Below are 18,473 nucleotides of genomic sequence, written 5' to 3' on the forward strand. Positions count from 1 at the left end.
AATTTACTTTTTTTTTTAATGTTTATTCATTTTTTGAGAGAGTGAGCGAGAGAGGGAGGGAGGGGCAGACAGAGCACAAGTGGGGGAAGGGCAGAGAGAAAGAGGGAGACACAGAATCTGAAGCAGGCTCCAGGCTCTGAGCTGACAGCACAGAGCCCAGCCCGATGCAGGGCTTGAACCCATGAACCGTGAGTTCATGACCTAAGCCAAAGTCAGATGTTTAACCGAGCCACCCAGGCGCCCTAGAAAAACCTCTAATTTGAATGTAAGAATTCAGAGATTTTAATTTCAATAAATGAATTATAATTAATGGCACCACTAGAAAGTAAATAAATTGTTGTAGTTATGTAAATTAGGCAGCATCTCAGATTCACTATTTTAAATTAATACTTATCTTTCTTTTAATGAAGAGAAAAGAGGTGAGAAGTAAAAAGGCAACATAAACAGCAAGAAAGAAATTTACATTTTTTCACTTAAGGCAATAAAAGAGAATAAGACAAAAATCATAGCAACCTTATGGTTATATTCAACTTTTCACTGTTTTTCCTCTTTTAAGGGGAGAGGAATGTCAAATAGGAATAGGATGGACACTAATTCACAGAAACAGAAGGAAACAAAAGGATAGAAAACACTTGATAGAGTATAAGGATTAATCATGAAATCTAAAATTGAAAATTAATTTTCAGCTTATAAGGCCAACAATGTGTAAAAAGAAATCATGAATTTTAAGTCAATTTTAAAAGGTGTGACAAATGTACCTGCTTCTTTTAAAGTGCTGCATTTCTGATAGATAGATGTCCTCAAGGTGGGTGCCCTTACATTATACAGTCTTATCTTCTCAATCCGAGAGTCAAAGACCCGTAGCAAAGAATCTTTCTCTTCCCACTGAGACATAATTTTATTATCAATAAAGGTAGCAAACATCTGTGTTTCAATGAAGCGTGAAAGAAATGGCAGGTAAGGCTCAGGCTGGTCAGACAGAAAGGAAGCCTGTAATGAGATAATTAGAAATTATTAGTGCAAAGACACTATCTTAGTACTACACGGTAAATCTGAAAATGATTTGTTGCTGAGGTCATTTAAAAAAGATCTTGTAACATGCAAAACTGATGCATGAAATTAAAAAATTTTTAAATTTACTTTTCCTTTTAAAGTCATGAATTTAGGTGACTTAGTCCTTTAGCCTTTCAAAATTAATTTACATTCTGAAACTCATGATCATTATATAGAAAATAGGGCATAATTAGTGAAAGATGGCGGATCAGATGCTGCCATATCATCAACCATCCTCCTCACTTATCAATAATTTTTGACCCTTTTTCTAATGAGCTATGATTTTTTTCTGCTCTCTATTCCTAGTCTATGCAGTATACCTCTGAGTCATAAGGCACTGACATGATCAACGGATACGACTGTGATATATACATAAGACATAACCTTCTAAAAACATGGAATTTGTGCCTATGGGTGAAATCTTTGTTTTTCAAGTGGATGTTTTTCTAGGCCCCAACACTGTTCAAGACTGATCAAGACTGTTCAAGACTGTTCAAGATCAAACTCCTTCCAGACCTGTGCTGATTGAAGAGTCTGGGCATTAACTAAAACAAGTATTGCCTGAAAACCCATCCAAAGCTATTCAAGCCTTTGGAGAAAACATGTGCAACAAGCTGCAGGTTCCTGTTACCAGACTCTCTGCTGCACGGAATGGTTCAGTAAATTGTAACCAGTTCCTAATTCAAAGTGTTCTTTTTGTCAGGTCCATGTGTGTACAGGAATTCTAGTCACAGTTTGGTACTGGCTGAAATATGGAAGTGAATTACTATTTCAGCTGCTGGGTTGGTTTTGCTTTCCATTCTTTTGAGTAGGTGCAGTGTGGCAGAAGCCAGAAAGCGGAAGACAGAAGGGTAAGTTCTGACAATCTCCTCCTTAATAGTCATTGGCTTCTTACCAGCATGTTTATTTTTCATTCTAAAATTTAGGAAGCCTTTAAAAAAGTTCCTTATGGAAACCTACTTATTCAATTTAAGTGCTTCCATAGTTCAGATGTATTTACATAAATCTGAATAGCCAGAGAAAGGTTCACGGTACTCCCTAAAAATCAGTACACCTCTTCAAAAGATATTTTACAGGTGAGTATCAATTTTACTTTTTCTAGAGCAAATAGTTTTTTTTTTCCCCTCTAAATGGACCAAATGTCTGGCTTTTGATATTCAGACCCTCACAGACTACAACACTGAAATCAGGAAAGACTTGGCTTGGAGAACTAGCATGTGATAGTCCTGTACATTTTCCTAGTGAAAAATGAGATGGTTACAAGCCTTCTGGAATCCGCATGAAACTTTCATTTCTCTAGTCGTTACATAAAAAGAATTCCATTTATAGTTTGAAGCTACATAAAGATTAAGAAGGAAGAAAGTACCAGTGCTCGATTTAGATAAGAATTTGAATTGCCCCAAGGATAAATCATGAGTGTACACAGATTAGTTCCAAGTTGGAGAGGAAAAAATGGTTAAGCTTAATAAGAAAGGAACCTAAGAGCAGGAATACATTTGGAGAAGTGAAGGCTTCTTAATTTATTGAAGAAGTTTTCTCAAACATAAAATGTATCAGAACTTAACCGTTCAGTGTAGTTTATATACTTCAACTGAAAAAATGTCTGAGGAAATCAGAAAATAACCTTTGATACTACCCACCTTTACAAAATTTTTTATTAATATTTGTCAGAGACTCCATAATTATAAATTAGCTTCTTAGAATACATTAGCTCCTTTGAGAGGTCTTTCAAGACACAAAGATACCATTTAGCAAAAAGCCATAATGCATTCTAATAGCAATATCGTGCCTTGGCAAAACTGAAGCAGGGGACTGAACTATACCCTAGTGACTCAAAAGAGTTAACGCACACCTCTAAGTGCTTTTATCTGGAAAACAAAAATAAACAAAAAAATTGGTAGATATGCCAAGAAAATCTGCCAGAAAACTCTATGGTAAACCTTAGACAGAAGCTTCAACTTCAGCAGGACAATCAAAAGCCAGTGTCATTTTCTGTCTTCCTTTCCCACAAACTTTGGAATAGAACCTTAGACTTACAGTCATAAAACCTAATTTATTCACTTTTCCTCTCTTTTTGATCCTAAGATGAGGTAAAACTTTGTCTTCTGAAACTAGAGTGCTATCTTTGCATGGACAAGTTGAGACGTCATTATAGGACAAAGACAAAATATAAGAATAAGTTCTTAACGGGAAGGGAGAGAGGAAAAATCTGTGTTTAAAAAAGTTAACCAAATTAGTAAGACAGCCCACTAAGAGTCATAAAAAAAGGGAAACTATGTTTTTTTTTTTTACTTTGTCAAAGTTCTGCATCTGTTCTCGGTTGGTAAGCCAGGACTCCATGTCCTGGGCAGTCTGAATCACAAATGCTTCGTAATCTGCAAACATCTGTGTGAAGCGGTTGGCAAAGACCTCGCGGAGCTGCACATTGAGCTGGTAGTCCCTTAGCTCAGCCTCTTCACACTGCAGCTTTAAATCCTTTTCTTTTTCACTCAGAGAGGCAGAGAGGTCCATTTTTTCCACGGTCACACCAGTCCGCTTGGCCAGAGCTTGGAGGCGGGCTATGGTTTCATTGCCCTTCAGTAACTCATACATGCTGATGTTATGAGTGGAGACATTGCCATTCTTCTTGTCATTAACCAAGTCCTTAAGAACCAGATTCTTCAGTTTTGTGGCACTCTCACTGCAATGGAGACTGCCCTCAGGAGGGATACCAAATTGAAGAAGCACTTCAGAGAGTTCCTGGATAAAATCCACCTTATTGGGGAACTGTGGAAACTCTTCAGGCAATTCAATAAAATGGTTGTCAATATCCACAAAACACAAATTAGCCTGAAAGAGAAAAAAGTAATACAAAGGTTTTAAAATAAAGGAATTTTATATTCTAAAATATCCTTGCCAACTATTTTTTTTAAGTTCATTTATTCATTTTGAGAGAGAGAAAGAGGCAGAGAGAGAGATGCAGAGAGAAAATTCCAAGCAGGCTCCGTGCTGTCAGCACAGAGCCTGACATGGGGTTCGGTCCCACAAACCATGAGATAATGACCTGAGCCAAAATCAAGGGCTGGATGCTGAACTGACGGAGTTACCCAGGTGCCCTCTTGCCAACTATTATAAATAAAGTCATAGATTACACTGACTTTTCAAAATTAAGATATAACTGACATGTAACATTTTGTTTCAGGTGTATGAATCAATATAGATTATGAAATGATTACCACAGTAAGTCTAGTTAACATCCATCACCATAAATAATTACAATTTTTCTTGTGATGAGAACGTTTAAGATTTTATAGTGCCTTTTATGCTAACTTTCTCAAGGCTAAGAATTTTTATTCTTTAAAAATTTTTTTTCTAGCATTTTTATTCTTCAAAAACAAATTTCAGTTAAGCATGGGACTCAATTCCAGCTCAGGTCATGATCTCACAGTTTGTGAGATTGAGCCCCGTGTCAGGCTCTGTGCTGACAATGCAGAACCTGCTTGGGATGCTCTCTCTGCCCTTCTACCGCTCACACTTTCTCTTTCTCTCAAAATAAATAAAGAAAAAAAGCAGCCAGTTATTAAAAAAAAAAGATCTTTTTCCAGCATTTTTTTCCCTAGGTGAGTATTTTATACCATATTTAATATATACGGATAATTTTCTCTGGGACTTAGCAATTTGTTATAATCTGGACATGATTCTGTAACACAGAACATCCTTTAGGCATTCCTAAATGAGTAAAGGTACACAGAGTCATAGTACCTTACAAATAGAAGGCACTGGGTAAAATGTTCAATGGATGAATCCAGCCTGAACTTCCTATGCCATTCCACTGCTCTGACACCATCTGTAATTTAGAATTAATAATTGCTAAAATTTAGCAGCTTAGTACCCCCAAATGGGATAAAATTGGCAAAGAGCAATCCAATTCACAAAAAATTCACAAATTTTCAGTTTATCCAAAATTAGCTTCAACCTCTTAGACCGCAAACTGTTTCAGAAGTTATTAGACAAATAGCAGGAGACAGCAGTAGAGGCAAGTGCTTAGACAACTATAAATGATTGCCCCTTCAATAATTAAGAGCTGATTCAGGAGATATTTTTGAGTTGAAAAAAAGAGGAAATAGAAATCAGAGGAAAGTTTTTTTGAGTTTGCTTATGCAATAGATTTTGATTTTATATTGAATAAAAAGACTTTTAAATATTTTCTAAATAGTTATGGACAATTCAAGAGGCCAAGTACATGCATGCAATTCTGATTATCCCTCAGGTACTTGATTATAGTAGACTCCGAAACAATATTTTACTTTTACTGCTCACACTCTCTTAATCAGAACAAGGTTGTCAGTGTAAAGGAAGATTGTGCTCATAGACTCTGGAAGGGAGGGAGGCCAAAGGTATAGCCCAACACATAAAACTGATGCTGACTACATTAGTGGCTGGACACAGGGCATAGAGTGGAAGTCAATCAGCAGAACAGAAGTTTCACCTTGTGTCTCCCTGTCTCTCCTATAGCCCGGCCACCCAGGTCAGCAAGGAGACAATTCACACTGTCCTTTGATCCTGTATGGCCAGGTAAGATAAAAGGAGGAGAGCAAAGAGTTGGGTTTTTATTTTTCTCTTTTGATCCCTGATCTTTATGTTAGGTGCTGATGTACAAGAAGTACAGCAAAGTTCTACATTTAGCTCAATCGAAACTCAAGAAGACTTTCCTCCATCTAGGAACAGAGAATCAGTAACGATTCCTCAAGTCTGAAGTGACCTCTGAATTCAACTGTTTATTCTGCAGATGAACTAATTGAGGCCCAAGAAGTTAGGTGACTTCCTGACACCTGTTCTAGATAAGCATCCTCAAACAGCCTGGTGGCTTAAAAGATTTTTTCCCTACAATTTTCCTCATTTCCAACATCAGTAGTTTCCTCTAATTAAAATAAGAGGTGAAGTCAAATCTTGCTGAAGACAGTATTGCTGCCTACAGTTTTCTGTAAATCCACATCCTTATATATGTAACTATAGTCTCTAGAAAGCAGGGTATGTTGAAAGACTTAGGGGGAGAAAGTAGGTCACTATAATTCAAATGGATGATTCAGTATCTTTAAAAATGGAAGAAAAAAATTCACTAACTTGTTAATCTAAATGTTAGCCAGCAACCTCCCACCACTTACATTTTGTACCATCTCCTTCATTAATGCCTTCCTGCTATCTTCCTCTATCCTTCTATGAAAAGAGAAAATGATACATCTGGGAAATTTTAAAGCTTGTTATGCTCATATAACCACTGCTGAGCTGAAAGGGCCGTAGGGCAAGGCGGGTGTTCCAGCACCACAGCTAACTGGCCTGCCTTCATGATTCCATGAGTCTCACATACCCTCCTATGACTGCTTAGATTGGGGCCAAGTTGGGGCTTTGATTATCGCGAACTAAAAATAGGACTGTTAAGTTGCATTTTGAAGACTTATGGAAGAAAAACCGAAAAGCCTTTTTTCTAAAACAAACAAGAACTCCATATAATAGGGCATTCTGCTAAGTCACTTTTTCACTTTTAATACCATTAAACTAAAAAATTCCAACAGAAAAAAATAAAAATAAAAATAAAAATTCTATCAGGAGAGCTCAAGAAATATTACATATGCAATAAAAAACACTCTTGACATCTCAATCTTATATTGTTTTAGGACTAAATATTTCTCTATTTTTTACTATCAATGCTGCTTACACACATTCATGGTAAGTAATCACGTCTAGTTAAAAATGAAAAATGCAAAAAAAAGAGAAAAGTTCCCTTAAAAGAAAGGGAACAAAGACTTAAAGTTTAATCATTTCTTCTGCCACGAAGCTTTCCCATGTCCCTACCCTAAAGGTATTCTGATTTCCTCTGCATATATGCTTAGTTCATTCATTCCTCTTATTTTTTTAACCTCTGTTATTGATATTTGTAAATGACTTACTTTGGAAAGCAAAAATTACATCTTATTTATCTTGATGTCTTCTAATGTATCCTACACTGGTAGTGTATGAGAAGACACTGTTTGGTGAATGAATGAATAAGACTCAAGGAGATAGTCATTTTGTGGAACCCCAAAGATGTACACAGAAGGAAGAAGTATCCAGGAATGTGAGGCCAGGGCAGCTCTCTCCATGCTTACTAAGGAATATAGTTTCTCAACGGCTGAAGTTAAGCTGGCATAAGGGTAAACTGGAGGAGAATATTTAAATTTTTTTTTTAATGTTTATTCATTTTTGAGAGAGAGACAGCATGAGTGGGTGAGGCGCAGAGAGAGAGGGAGACACAGAACTTGAAGCAGGCTTCAGGTTCCAAGCTGTCAGCACAGAGCCCAAAAGAGGACTTGAATCCACGAACCATGAGATCATGACCTGAGCCAAAGTCGGACGCTCAACCGACTGAGCCACCCAGGTGCCCCATGGAGAGAATATTTAAAATATTCCCACAGAATCTCAGGGGCAAGACATAACAAAAACAAAGTAGAAAAAGCAATTTCAGTTTTTCTCTGGATTTCTTGCCCACCATTTACTGTAAAGACAAGCAAGAATGGGAATAAGTGAAGTACCCTTCTCTGCAGCTCATCCCCAGTGCTGTATCCTTCTACCGTCACTTTCTCTACCCCACCCCCTGAAAAAACAATTTAACAAACGGCTACCTGTGCCTATCATTTTAGAACTATGGGGAAAGTAAGTGGGTGGTTAATTATAAGTCTATGTAGTTACATTAGTTAGCTAACAACTAAAATCATACCTTCTTAAAATAATCATTTTGCAAACTTATCATCTTCATAACTATTCTAAGAAGCCCTGTCACTATTTTTTTTCCCATCACTATTTTTAACTATTATTTTATTTTATAGTTTTCAGGGAAAGGAGGGAGGAGGTGAGTATTACTAGTGAGTGCATTTAAGTCAATTTTAAAAATGGCTATTTTTATACCTACATCTTCCTCAAATTATGTGAAGTAGATTATTTATCTCATTGTAAAATGTTATGAGCACAAAGTGATCTGTGTGTATTTTTTTTACTCTAAAGATAAGCAAACTTAAAAATTCTGAGAGCTAATGCAGCAATGTCTGTGATTTTCTAAACTTTTAACTCGTTAAATCAATCCTCTTTAATAAATGTACATACCCATCTATTCATAGAGTAGAAGAGTATGAAATAATCTGGGTCAGCTGTTAGCATTTTCTTCCAAAATAATGATGTACTAACATATACTTTCTATACAGAAGCACTGCTATTTTCACAGCTGACCCAGGTTATTTCATATTATTCTACTCTACGAATAGATGGATATGTACATTTATTAAAGAGTATTGACTGGGGCACCTGAGTGGCTCAGTCAGTTGAGCATCTGACCTTGGCTCAGGTCATGATCTCACAGTTCATGAGTTCGAGATCTGCACTGGGCTCTGTGCTGACGCTTAGAAGCCTGGAGCCTGCTTCGGATTCTGTGTCTCCTTCTCTCTCTCTCTCTGCCCCTCCCCTGCTTGTGCTCTCTCTCACTCTCTCTGTCTCTCAAAAAACAAATAAATAAACTTAAAAACGTATTGATTTAAAAAGTAAAAAGTTAGAAAATCAAAGTCACTGCTGCAAGAACTTTCAGAATTTTTATCTTTAGAGTCAGAAAATATACACATATAGGGAGACAGAAAGATTTCCCCACTCCAAAAATATATAGTTGGCATTTAAAAACTCTCAACAATTATAACTCATGTAAAAATGGGAAGATAATAGTTACATACCAAAACATACTGTCTTATAAAATATCACTTGATTAATATACAAACAGACCAGATACTCAACAAGAAACTAAAACATGTCACTATTTAAGTCCTTAAACTTAAATTGCATTTAAAATACATTTGGCTAATCTATTTCTTTTTCCTTGAACATTTAAAGGATTACTTTTTGAACTGACAAGATACTTAGATTAATCTAATAAAAGAGAAAACAAGAGAGTTCAGGTAATAGAGAAAAGAGAGATAATGGGGAGGCAAAAGCAGAGAACATGCATAAGCTCAAAAGAGCAAGACAACTTTTACAAGCATTTTATATGATCCCAATCAAGTTATTTTTCCCTGAACAAAAATGTTAATTTTGGAAGGGAAATATTCATTGGAATAAAGTAAGCAATGGATGATTACAGGAATCATTAATGGGTATAACAGCTGTAGCTTAGTATGTTATTTTAAATTCACTTATTAAAATGAGAATCTCTATGGGAAATAAGAACAAATAAAAGCACAGCACAGCATGAAAGATCTTATTAAGAAAGATGCTAATTAAATAGCTAATAATATCATATAGTTAACTATTTAATGTTTTTTAATAGGCCATGGCACTCTCATCACTATTTCATTTCAAAGGTTTTACAGTCCAATTCTGAGTACCATTAACAACAGATAAAAACTACATTCAAAATACTTTCAAGAATTCCTAATTTTCTTAAACAACATCTGAAAATACAACACACAGAAAGCACAGTAACAGTAAGGTGGCCTAAAAGCTAGGGGTTAGAGTTTTTATCTCAATCACCTAGCCAAGCTGACATTTAGAAAAAAGCTGATAACTAGCTTTAGGTCTGAAAACAAAGAATACTAAAGTATTTGATATTTCCATTATCTATAGTTTGCTGAAAGATGTTACTTTTCATTTGAAGGAAGTCAAGAATCAAATTCATCTCAATTAATGATGTGAAGATGTGAAAACCTGGGCTATTTTGTTTAAAAGTAGAATTTATAAAATAAATGAGGGGAAAAAGGAATTAAATGCTATTTGAATAATAAAGCAACTAGATAATGCTACTGTTGCTCCCTCCTCACAGATTTATCGCTGTGAAAACTTGCCACTGTCCTGTCTGAACCATGCTTACTTAACTAATGACTAGTCCCAGCAAGCATCAGGAGTCAGCTGCACTCTATGGTTCAGGCTCTACCTTAGCCCTACTTGGAAAATACAGGACAGTCAGAGACACAGTTTAGACAAAGACAATGCTAAGAAAAGTGGCCTTGACCTAAATCAACAAACAGCAAATGCTTCATCACCCATTATAAGTTTTACCTCTTGAGGAAGTTCTAGTTTAGAACGGTCAGTTCCTTCTTTTGACTGAAGGCCCATCAGATAAGGGACAGGAGCATCAAGAAAATGTAGCAGAGAAGCAGGGAGGATGGGCACATAAACATGCTGCCATTGAAATGGGAACAAAAGTGTGGTGATGCCTTCCGCCACAGTCATCAAGCGTTGATAATCTGTATAGAACAAGGAAAAAAGGAGGGGAAGATTCCAAATAAAAACATAATCACTGCATTAAGCTTGAAAATATTAATTTCCAGAATAAACTCTTGTTCTAATAAATAAAATGTTTCTTTATGATCATGCAGAAAATAGGTCTATCCCACTATAATTAAAGAGTTAAATGGTTTCCACTTGAATGGTATTAAGGGGGTAGGAATAGGTGGGAAACCTTATCATATTTTTGCTTCTGAAATCACCAGTATGTAAATTTACATTCCCTTAAAATGTGAAGGAAACAAGAACTAACAGAATTGTTCTTGGCATGTCTCCTATTGAAAATGTATAAGAATATTGCTACTGATCACTTTTTGTATACATGCAGATCTATATAATCCCCAATTCAGAGGCTCTTTTTTTTTCTTGTATGTATGATCATGGTGATGATGGCCTATGGTTATCCTGATAATATTTATTTTAGCCTTCATTTTGTGGGTATAAGAAATCAAACAAATACATGCATTCATAATCATACGTCCTATATTTAACCCCCAACTACATAACTATCAAATTTAAAAACAAAGTGAAAGTTACCAGAAAATCAAAAGTTGGTCTTTGCCTGTGTTTTGTTTACATTAATTAATTTATCAAAACTAAAAACTGCTTATAATATTAAAGTGCCCCCTCCTCATTTTAGATATAATTGACATATAATACTATTAGTTTTAGGTGTACACATAATAATTTATGTATATATTGCAAAATGATTACCACAGTAAGTCTGGCTAATGTCCATTACTTCACATAGTTACAAATAAAGTGTCCTCTTAAACCACTCTGCCATGGATTACTTTATATAACCACTGTCTATAATCCCTACTTAAACCTTTAGAGGCAGATGTGTTTAGAATTCAGTTTTTTTCTTTAAATTTATAAAGGTAATATTGTGCATATACCACATACATGAAATAGCCGGGGCAGGGCCCTGTAAAAAAACACATTAATATTTCTGCAGCAAACTTTATGAGTGTCCTAGTAGGCAAGATAAAGAATTTAAATAGGCCTGGTTCAAGTCTGGTTTTCTAATAAATGAGTTACAAAAAGAATCTTTGATTTTCTGAATTTTTTTGGATTTAAGAATTTGATTTAAGAATTTAAAAATTAAGAGATATTATGGACTTGTAATTTCGCTCTCACAGAATTCACTAAGCACAAAAGGAGTAAAATCTGGGGAAGGAAGATTTTGAGGAGTCTTTTAAAAAAGGTTAAAGAAAATGACCAGATGCTATCTGGTTCATGTCCACCCAAAGAACACCTGTCCAAGCATAAACAGGATGTTTTCTGCTTAAAAGTCTTTCTTGTGTTGTTTTATAATTCGTATACAACTATCTTTAATAGTCTACAGTGGGTTTTTGGTAATGAATCAGCAGCTATTCATAGCCTAAGTAAATTAGAAGTTTCCTTATTTGATTCACTATTAAGATGTAAATGTTAAGGGCGCCTGGGTGGCTCAGTTGGTTAAGCGTCTGACTTGGGGCTCGGGTCATGATGTCGTGGTTCGTGAATTCAAGCCTCACATTGGGCTCTGTGCTGGCAGCTGAGAGCCTGGAGCCTGCTTCAGATTCTGTGACTCCTTCCAAAAAATAAACATTTAAAAAAAGTTTTTAAAAAGATGTAAATTTTTAGGTGAAAACCTGTTTATAGGAATATATATACATACATATGTATGTGTGTGTGTATTTTTTTTTTTTATATTTATATTGAGAATTTGAGAGAGCACACAAGTGAGGGAAGGACAGAGAGAGAAGGAAAGAGAATCTCAAGCAGGCTCCACATGTACAAAGCCCAACAAGGGGGCTCAATCTCATGACTGAGAGATCACAACCTGGGCATGATGCTTAACTGACCGAGCCACCCAGGTGCCCCTCAAAGGTATTATTTAATAAATAAATGATTGCTGGAATAATACTATATAATTTTGCTGCATATCTACAACTTAAATAGACTTGATTAGATTTTGTCCAGAAGAGACTAAAGAACTTTTAATTTTTCAGTAGGAGAAAATGGTAACTACTCAGACAATAAACTATGCACTCAAAAATCACATTTCTTGCATATTCATATATTCACTTAATTATCTGCATGGCCACATTATGAAGAAAATTCAAATACCCATTTACTAAGCTGTGGATACTGCTCATTACAGAGAATTTTTACCAACTGACTCATACTTACTATGTTTAAATGTCCAGAACTTATATGGATCAGAACTACTGTTTGGAAACAATCAAATTTAAACATTTTTTTCCCTCCTCTATATTAAAAATGTAAAGATTTTAATAGTGGAATATAATGCAAGTTTTCAAAGGCCTTTCATAGTAGGAAGGGACCTTCAGGAAGCTTCCACAGCTTTTTGGAAGTGACGATAGAATGAAAGCACAGGGTGCCAGGGTGGTTCAGTCAGTTGAACGTCCAACTCTTGGTTTTGGCTCAGGTCATGATCCCAGGGTTGTGGGATTGAGGCCTGTGTCGGACTCCATGCTAAGCACAGAGCATGTTTGGGATTCTCTCTCACTCTCTCTCTCTCTCTCTCTCTCTCTCTCTCTCTCCCTTTGCCCCTCTCCCCTACTTGTGCACTCTCTAAAAATAAAAATTAAAAATTAAAAAAAAGAGAGAATGAAAGCACAATGTTGCTCTACCAGGGAGAGGTATTCCACATGTCACTCCTGAAGTCTGAGAAACACAGAGCTCATTGAAAACTTAAGAGAAAGAAAAAAATTAACTTCATAGTAATCTCATTCACATATTTTATGATTTGACTATGTTCAAAATGTACAGTATGTATTATATAGATGGACTATTAGAAAAATAACTTGATTGTTCTGGTGTATGTTTGCTAACTTTTAAAAACTGCTATTAGATTTACTGTGGGTTTCTATGGAGTTTTATGGTTCTAAAAATCGTGATCAAAATAAACTATTTTCAGGAGTTTTTTTGGTATTGTTGATTAAAGATTAGTTTTCTAAGACACTTATTTCCTTTAAAAAAGTCTGTTTCAAACTTAGCTAACTTCTTAAAAAAAAAAAACCAAACATTAAAATCTAGATTTTAAAAAAGAATTACAGTTTTTACACATTAAATGGGAGAAAAATCTAAAATACCTTTAAGTAATTTAAAGTAGGGGGATATTCTTCCTCCAGTCCCTTACCCACCTCCAACTTATAAAAACCTTACTTAAGAATGTTTTTAAGGAAAAGGAGGAGTGAGAAGATCCATTCGGTTGAGAAATACTTAGTAGTAATCATTTATTCTGTCAATGCACTTCAGTTAAAAACTTCAGAAACACACCTGTATTTGAACAAGTTGGGTTTACTACTTATTCCTTATGGAGAGGGAGAACACACACTATGGGGATCTGTGGAATGTCTTAGTAAGTAAGAGACAGGGTTTAGAGATAATGTATTACAGCATTTGGGCTGGGTTGGGACAATTTTAGGTAGGGTCTAAGGAAGTAGAGATTTGTTTTGGATTAGATACTGTCAGAAATCAAGGCAATTCTAGGAGTGCCTGAGTGGCTCAGCTGGTTGAGCACCTGACTCTTGATTTTGGCTTAGGTCATGATCCCAAGGTTGTAGGATCAAGTCCTGCATCAGGCTCAGTGCTTAGTAGGGCGCCTGCTTGGGATTCCCGCTTTCTCTCTTCCTCTCTCTCTCTCTCTCTCTCTCTCTCTGCCCCTCTCCCCTGCTTTCATGTGCACTCTCTCTCTCTAAAATTAAAAAAAAAAAATCAAGGCAGTTCTATGACAGGGTATCTCAATAAATCTGACCTATGGGGAATGCAGACTAAGGGGGGTGGCTAGAACTGTACTTGGTAAGAAAGTAGAACAGCAGCTACTAATTCAGCAAGAGAAGAGGACGTTTGGTATTTTGTGAGGTGCACAGTGATCTTGCTTGAAGTAGATGTTCCTGTGAGACTATTTATATGTTCTATAGAACAACAGGGCTCAGCTGTGAGCATCGGATCAGTGTGCACTTACAGTGAGCCCTAGTTTAAGCGCTAGATCAGTTCCTCGATGTCAGGGCTACTTTAATATTTCTTTCTCAATTATAAGCCAGACATTGGTGAAAGGCTCAAGACTGTAAGCAGTCAGATCCTGTGTCAGTTACATATTTATTGCCTCTTAGTTCCAAATTCACTTAGTACTTAGTACTTAGTAATGGTCTAAGCATTTTCTTTTACAGTAAGCACAATGTTAAGCTTTGCCAGTAGAAGGTAATGCTGAGACACTGCAGGAAGGAGTTTCTCTTCCTAGTTCCACGGTACAACCGCAGTGTTTTGTTTGTTTTTGCTCCTTTTGCACGGTTGATCCGTAGTGTGGATATGTGAAGACATCTGGTTGTATACTTCCCCAGCCACATGCCGAGTGGGAGTAGCCTCAATGATTGGGCCAGTAGTCATCTTTCCACGGCCCCCCTAACACAGATATCACATACCCAGATTTCATACCCACAGTGGTGTCCTGACAACTTCTGTGTTCCCACTCACCAGCTTCAAGCTCACTTGTACCTCAGAGGTTTGTTTTCCACTTGCCCAGTGACTGAGGATCAGCTCTGGACCAGGCAACCCATCGACCTTCTCCACTGGGCTGCAACTGCTCTTTCTTCAATGAACTACAAAGCTTAGCCCTAGGAAATGGGTTACCCTCCAAGTTTGTCCTTCCTTGGGTATCTGTTACGAGTTTTCTTCTTATCTTTTTTTAAAATTTTGTTTAATGTTTATTATTGACAGAGAGAGAGAAAGAGCATGAGCAGGAGAGGGGCAGAGAGAGAGGAAGACACAGAATCCAAAGTGGGCTCCAGGCTCTGAGCTGTCAGCACAAAGCCCAACGCAGGGCTTGAACTCACGAACCATGAGATCATGACCTGAGCCGAAGTTGGACGCTTAACCAACTGAGCCACCCAGGCGCCCCTCTTCACGTCTTTATAGTCACTTTCTATTATAGCTTAGTCATTCTTCATATTATATTCCTCTGTTTAAAGTACAGATATGGTTTAATCTGTTTCCTGATTGGACCTAGGCTGAAAGGTCCAGGGTTTTAAGCAGTCAAATCAAATACCTAATAGCGTGGCCACTTTTTTTTTTTTTTTTTTTTTTTTTTTTACTATTGGTAGGAAAAATGTTCAATCTTAAAGAAAATAAATTCTTCTAGTAATGGCAAGTAGCACCCTGGGCTATTTTCTGGTTTGATTATGGAAAACTCTCACATGGAGAGTGAAAATCAATTATATACTTTTCCCTCTTCTACCAGACACTGAAAGACTGATATAAATGGTTTATATTTCTTTCAGCACAATTCTCCCACTTGCTGTGGATATTCTATGTTTATTGTTTCCAGTTCTATGTTTTCTTCAAGACTGGCTGAAATGTCACATTCTTTTTAATAAGGCAATTACTTAGTGGAAACAAGACAATTCTTTTTAACTGAATCAAGAAATAAAAGAGCTTTCTTTTTTAGGTATGATTTGAGATATTTGAATATTTTAGGAAAATTATTTTTTCTTTGATACTCAAAGTGGTGAATGTGTAAAAGACATTATTTTCATATTTAAGACATCTGTCAGCATGGCATATGAGGCTCTTCATGATGTGTCCCTTTCCTACCTCATTTCTTACCACCACCCCACAGGCAGTCAAATAATTTGCCTATAGTTCATTCACTGAATCTAACATGTTTTCATAGGTTTCTGTGCCTCTGTATACACTTTTTCTCTGCCCAGGAGGTCCCTTCCCCTTGTAGTGTCTGGCTAAGTTCCACTTTTTCCTTAGGTAACAGTTCCTTTGCAAAGCCTTCTCTAAATACTTATCACTACTAGAGCCCCATCTACATGTTTCCACAGTACCCTAACTTTATTTCCATCACAGTAATTATTCATCTCACTAAAACTATTACAATTCTATTATAATTATCTGTTTATGTGTCTGTCTTCCTTACTGTACCATCATCTGCCAGAGAACAATGACTGTATTTTTAATCTCACAATTTTCAGAACTTGGTATAGGGCCTACTATGTAGTGAGTGGTCAGTAAATGCATGTTAAGAAATTAATAGGTTGGGGTGCCTGGGTGGCTCAGTTGGTTAAGTGTCCAACTCTCAGTTTCAGCTCAGGTCATGATCTCATGGTTTTGTGAGTTCAAGCCTCACGTGGGGCTCTCTGCTGACAGTGCAGAGCCTGCTTGGGATTCTCAGTCTCTTCCTCTCTCTGCCCCTCCCCTACTCGCCCTGTCTCTGTCTCTCTCAAAATGAATCAACTTAAAAAAAATTAATGTGCTAATATCTAAGGTAAGCAAAATAAAATAAAGCTATTTGGATATTTAAAAAATTATGCTTTACCACATTATACAGAATATACTGTCAAAAATTTGCCTCACAGTGGCTTATATGCAGACTTTGAGATGGCCCTGCCTCCGCCATCTCAGCCCCTTTCTAACCAGTGTCATTGTTTTGTTTTTTTTTTAATTTTTTTTAAGGTTTATTTATTATTGAGAGACAGAGACAGACAGAGCATGAGCATGGGAGAGGCGGAGAGAGGAGGAGACACAGAATCCGAAGCAGGCTTCAGGCTCCAGTTGTCAGCACAGAGCCCGACGCAGGGCTCGAAGTCACAAACCGCAAGATCATGACCTGAGCTGAAATCGGACGCTTAACCGACTGAGCCCCCTAACCAGTCATTGTAAAGAACAAGGTCAGCCCCACTGGGACAGCTGAGGGGTCTGCAGTTAGACCTGAGGCAGAGGGCACAGGACATGTAGTGGCACAAGGCAGTTCCAGGGTTGGCTGGTGGCTCAGTGTCCCAGGGGGAGGCCATGTCTAATGAGATTTGCATACTGCAAAGTGCTGCCAATGGAGATAATGAGGCTGGTAGTGTCCAGCACACCTTTGGTGAACATGATGATAGAGCTGGAAGATTACACACCTACAATCCTGGGTGCAGTGACTGGTTACCACTTGATGTCACCTGATGCTGGCTTTCAGGCCTCTAGCACATGCATAATTCGGCTCATCTCTCTGGCTCCAGAAATTCATCTCAGATACTGCCAACAATGCCCTACAATATTGCAAAATGAAGAGGATAGCCTCTGGAAGCTCTCAAAACAAGAGCAAGAATTACAAGTTTTCTTTCTTTTTATTTTAAGTAGGTTTTACACCCAGTGTGGAGCCCAACTCAGGGCTTGAACTCATGACCCTGAGACCAAGACCTGAGGTGAGATCAAAAGTTGGATGCCTAGGGGGGAATGGGTGGCTCAGTCAGTTAAGCGTCTGACTTTGGCTGAGGTCATGATCTTGCAGTTCACAAGTTTGAGCCCTGTGTCAGGCTCTATATAGACAGCTCAGAGCCTGGAGCCTGCTTGAGATTGTGTCTCTCTCTTTCTCTGCCTCTCCTCTGTTCACACTTTCTCTTTCTCTCTCTCTCAAAAATAAATAAACATTAAAAAAAAAAAAAAAGAGTTGGATGCCTAACCAACTGAGCCACCCAGGTGCCCCAAGGATTACAAGTTTTCTAACAAAAGAGAACCTGACGCTTGACCTCACCAAGTATGGTTTCAAAGTGAAGAACCTGTGCCACACTTCACTTGAGCTAACCTAAACATGCTTGTTTGTCCCCTTGTCCCCACACTGACCTGTTTTCATAATAAACTATTATAACAGCAACAAAGATTGCCTAAAGCTCATGAAGATATTACAAAAGACAGAGTACAAATGCAAATCAATATGAAAAAGTTCAACCTCAAAAATTCAATGGGGAAAATGAACCACATTTTGCTTATCATGTTGACAAAAATTTGAAAGAAAATCACAATAAAGGTGTGGAGGAAAAAGTATTTTCACAAGTTGGTAGAGCTTTCTATTTGGCAGTATCTATCAAAAGCTTAAAAATATATAGATCAGGGACGCCTGGGTGGCTCAGTAGGTTAAGCACCTGACTCTTGGTTTCAACTAAGCTCAGGATCTCACAGTTTGTGAGTTCAAGCCCTGCATCAGGCTCCACACTGACAGCACAGAGCTTGATTAGGATTCTCTCTCTCTCTCTCTCTCTCTCTCTCTCTTTTCCTCCCCTGCTCGTGCTCTCCCTCTCTCAAAAGAAATAAACTTAAAAAAACCACTAAATTAAAAAAAGAATGGACTAAAATAATGACATATG

General features: G+C 37.1%; 1 protein-coding gene across 6 annotated transcripts in view; it reads right to left on the bottom strand.

Moving 5' to 3' along the window:
* DENND5B (DENN domain containing 5B) overlaps nucleotides 1–18,473 on the bottom strand; it is a 187,813-nt gene that overhangs the window by 66,932 nt on the left and 102,408 nt on the right. For all 6 annotated transcript variants that reach the window (XM_060658003.2, XM_060657998.2, XM_060658002.2 and 3 more), the window contains 3 exons: nucleotides 10,102–10,289; nucleotides 3,346–3,882; nucleotides 759–990 (listed from right to left, as the gene is read on the bottom strand). In XM_060658003.2, the coding sequence (XP_060513986.2) occupies nucleotides 759–990; nucleotides 3,346–3,882; nucleotides 10,102–10,289 (957 nt within the window). The remainder of the gene's footprint in view (nucleotides 1–758; nucleotides 991–3,345; nucleotides 3,883–10,101; nucleotides 10,290–18,473) is intronic.

This window comes from Panthera onca, chromosome B4 (genome assembly GCF_046562875.1).
Source record: "Panthera onca isolate mPanOnc1 chromosome B4, mPanOnc1 haplotype 2, whole genome shotgun sequence".
NCBI lineage: Eukaryota > Metazoa > Chordata > Mammalia > Carnivora > Felidae > Panthera > Panthera onca.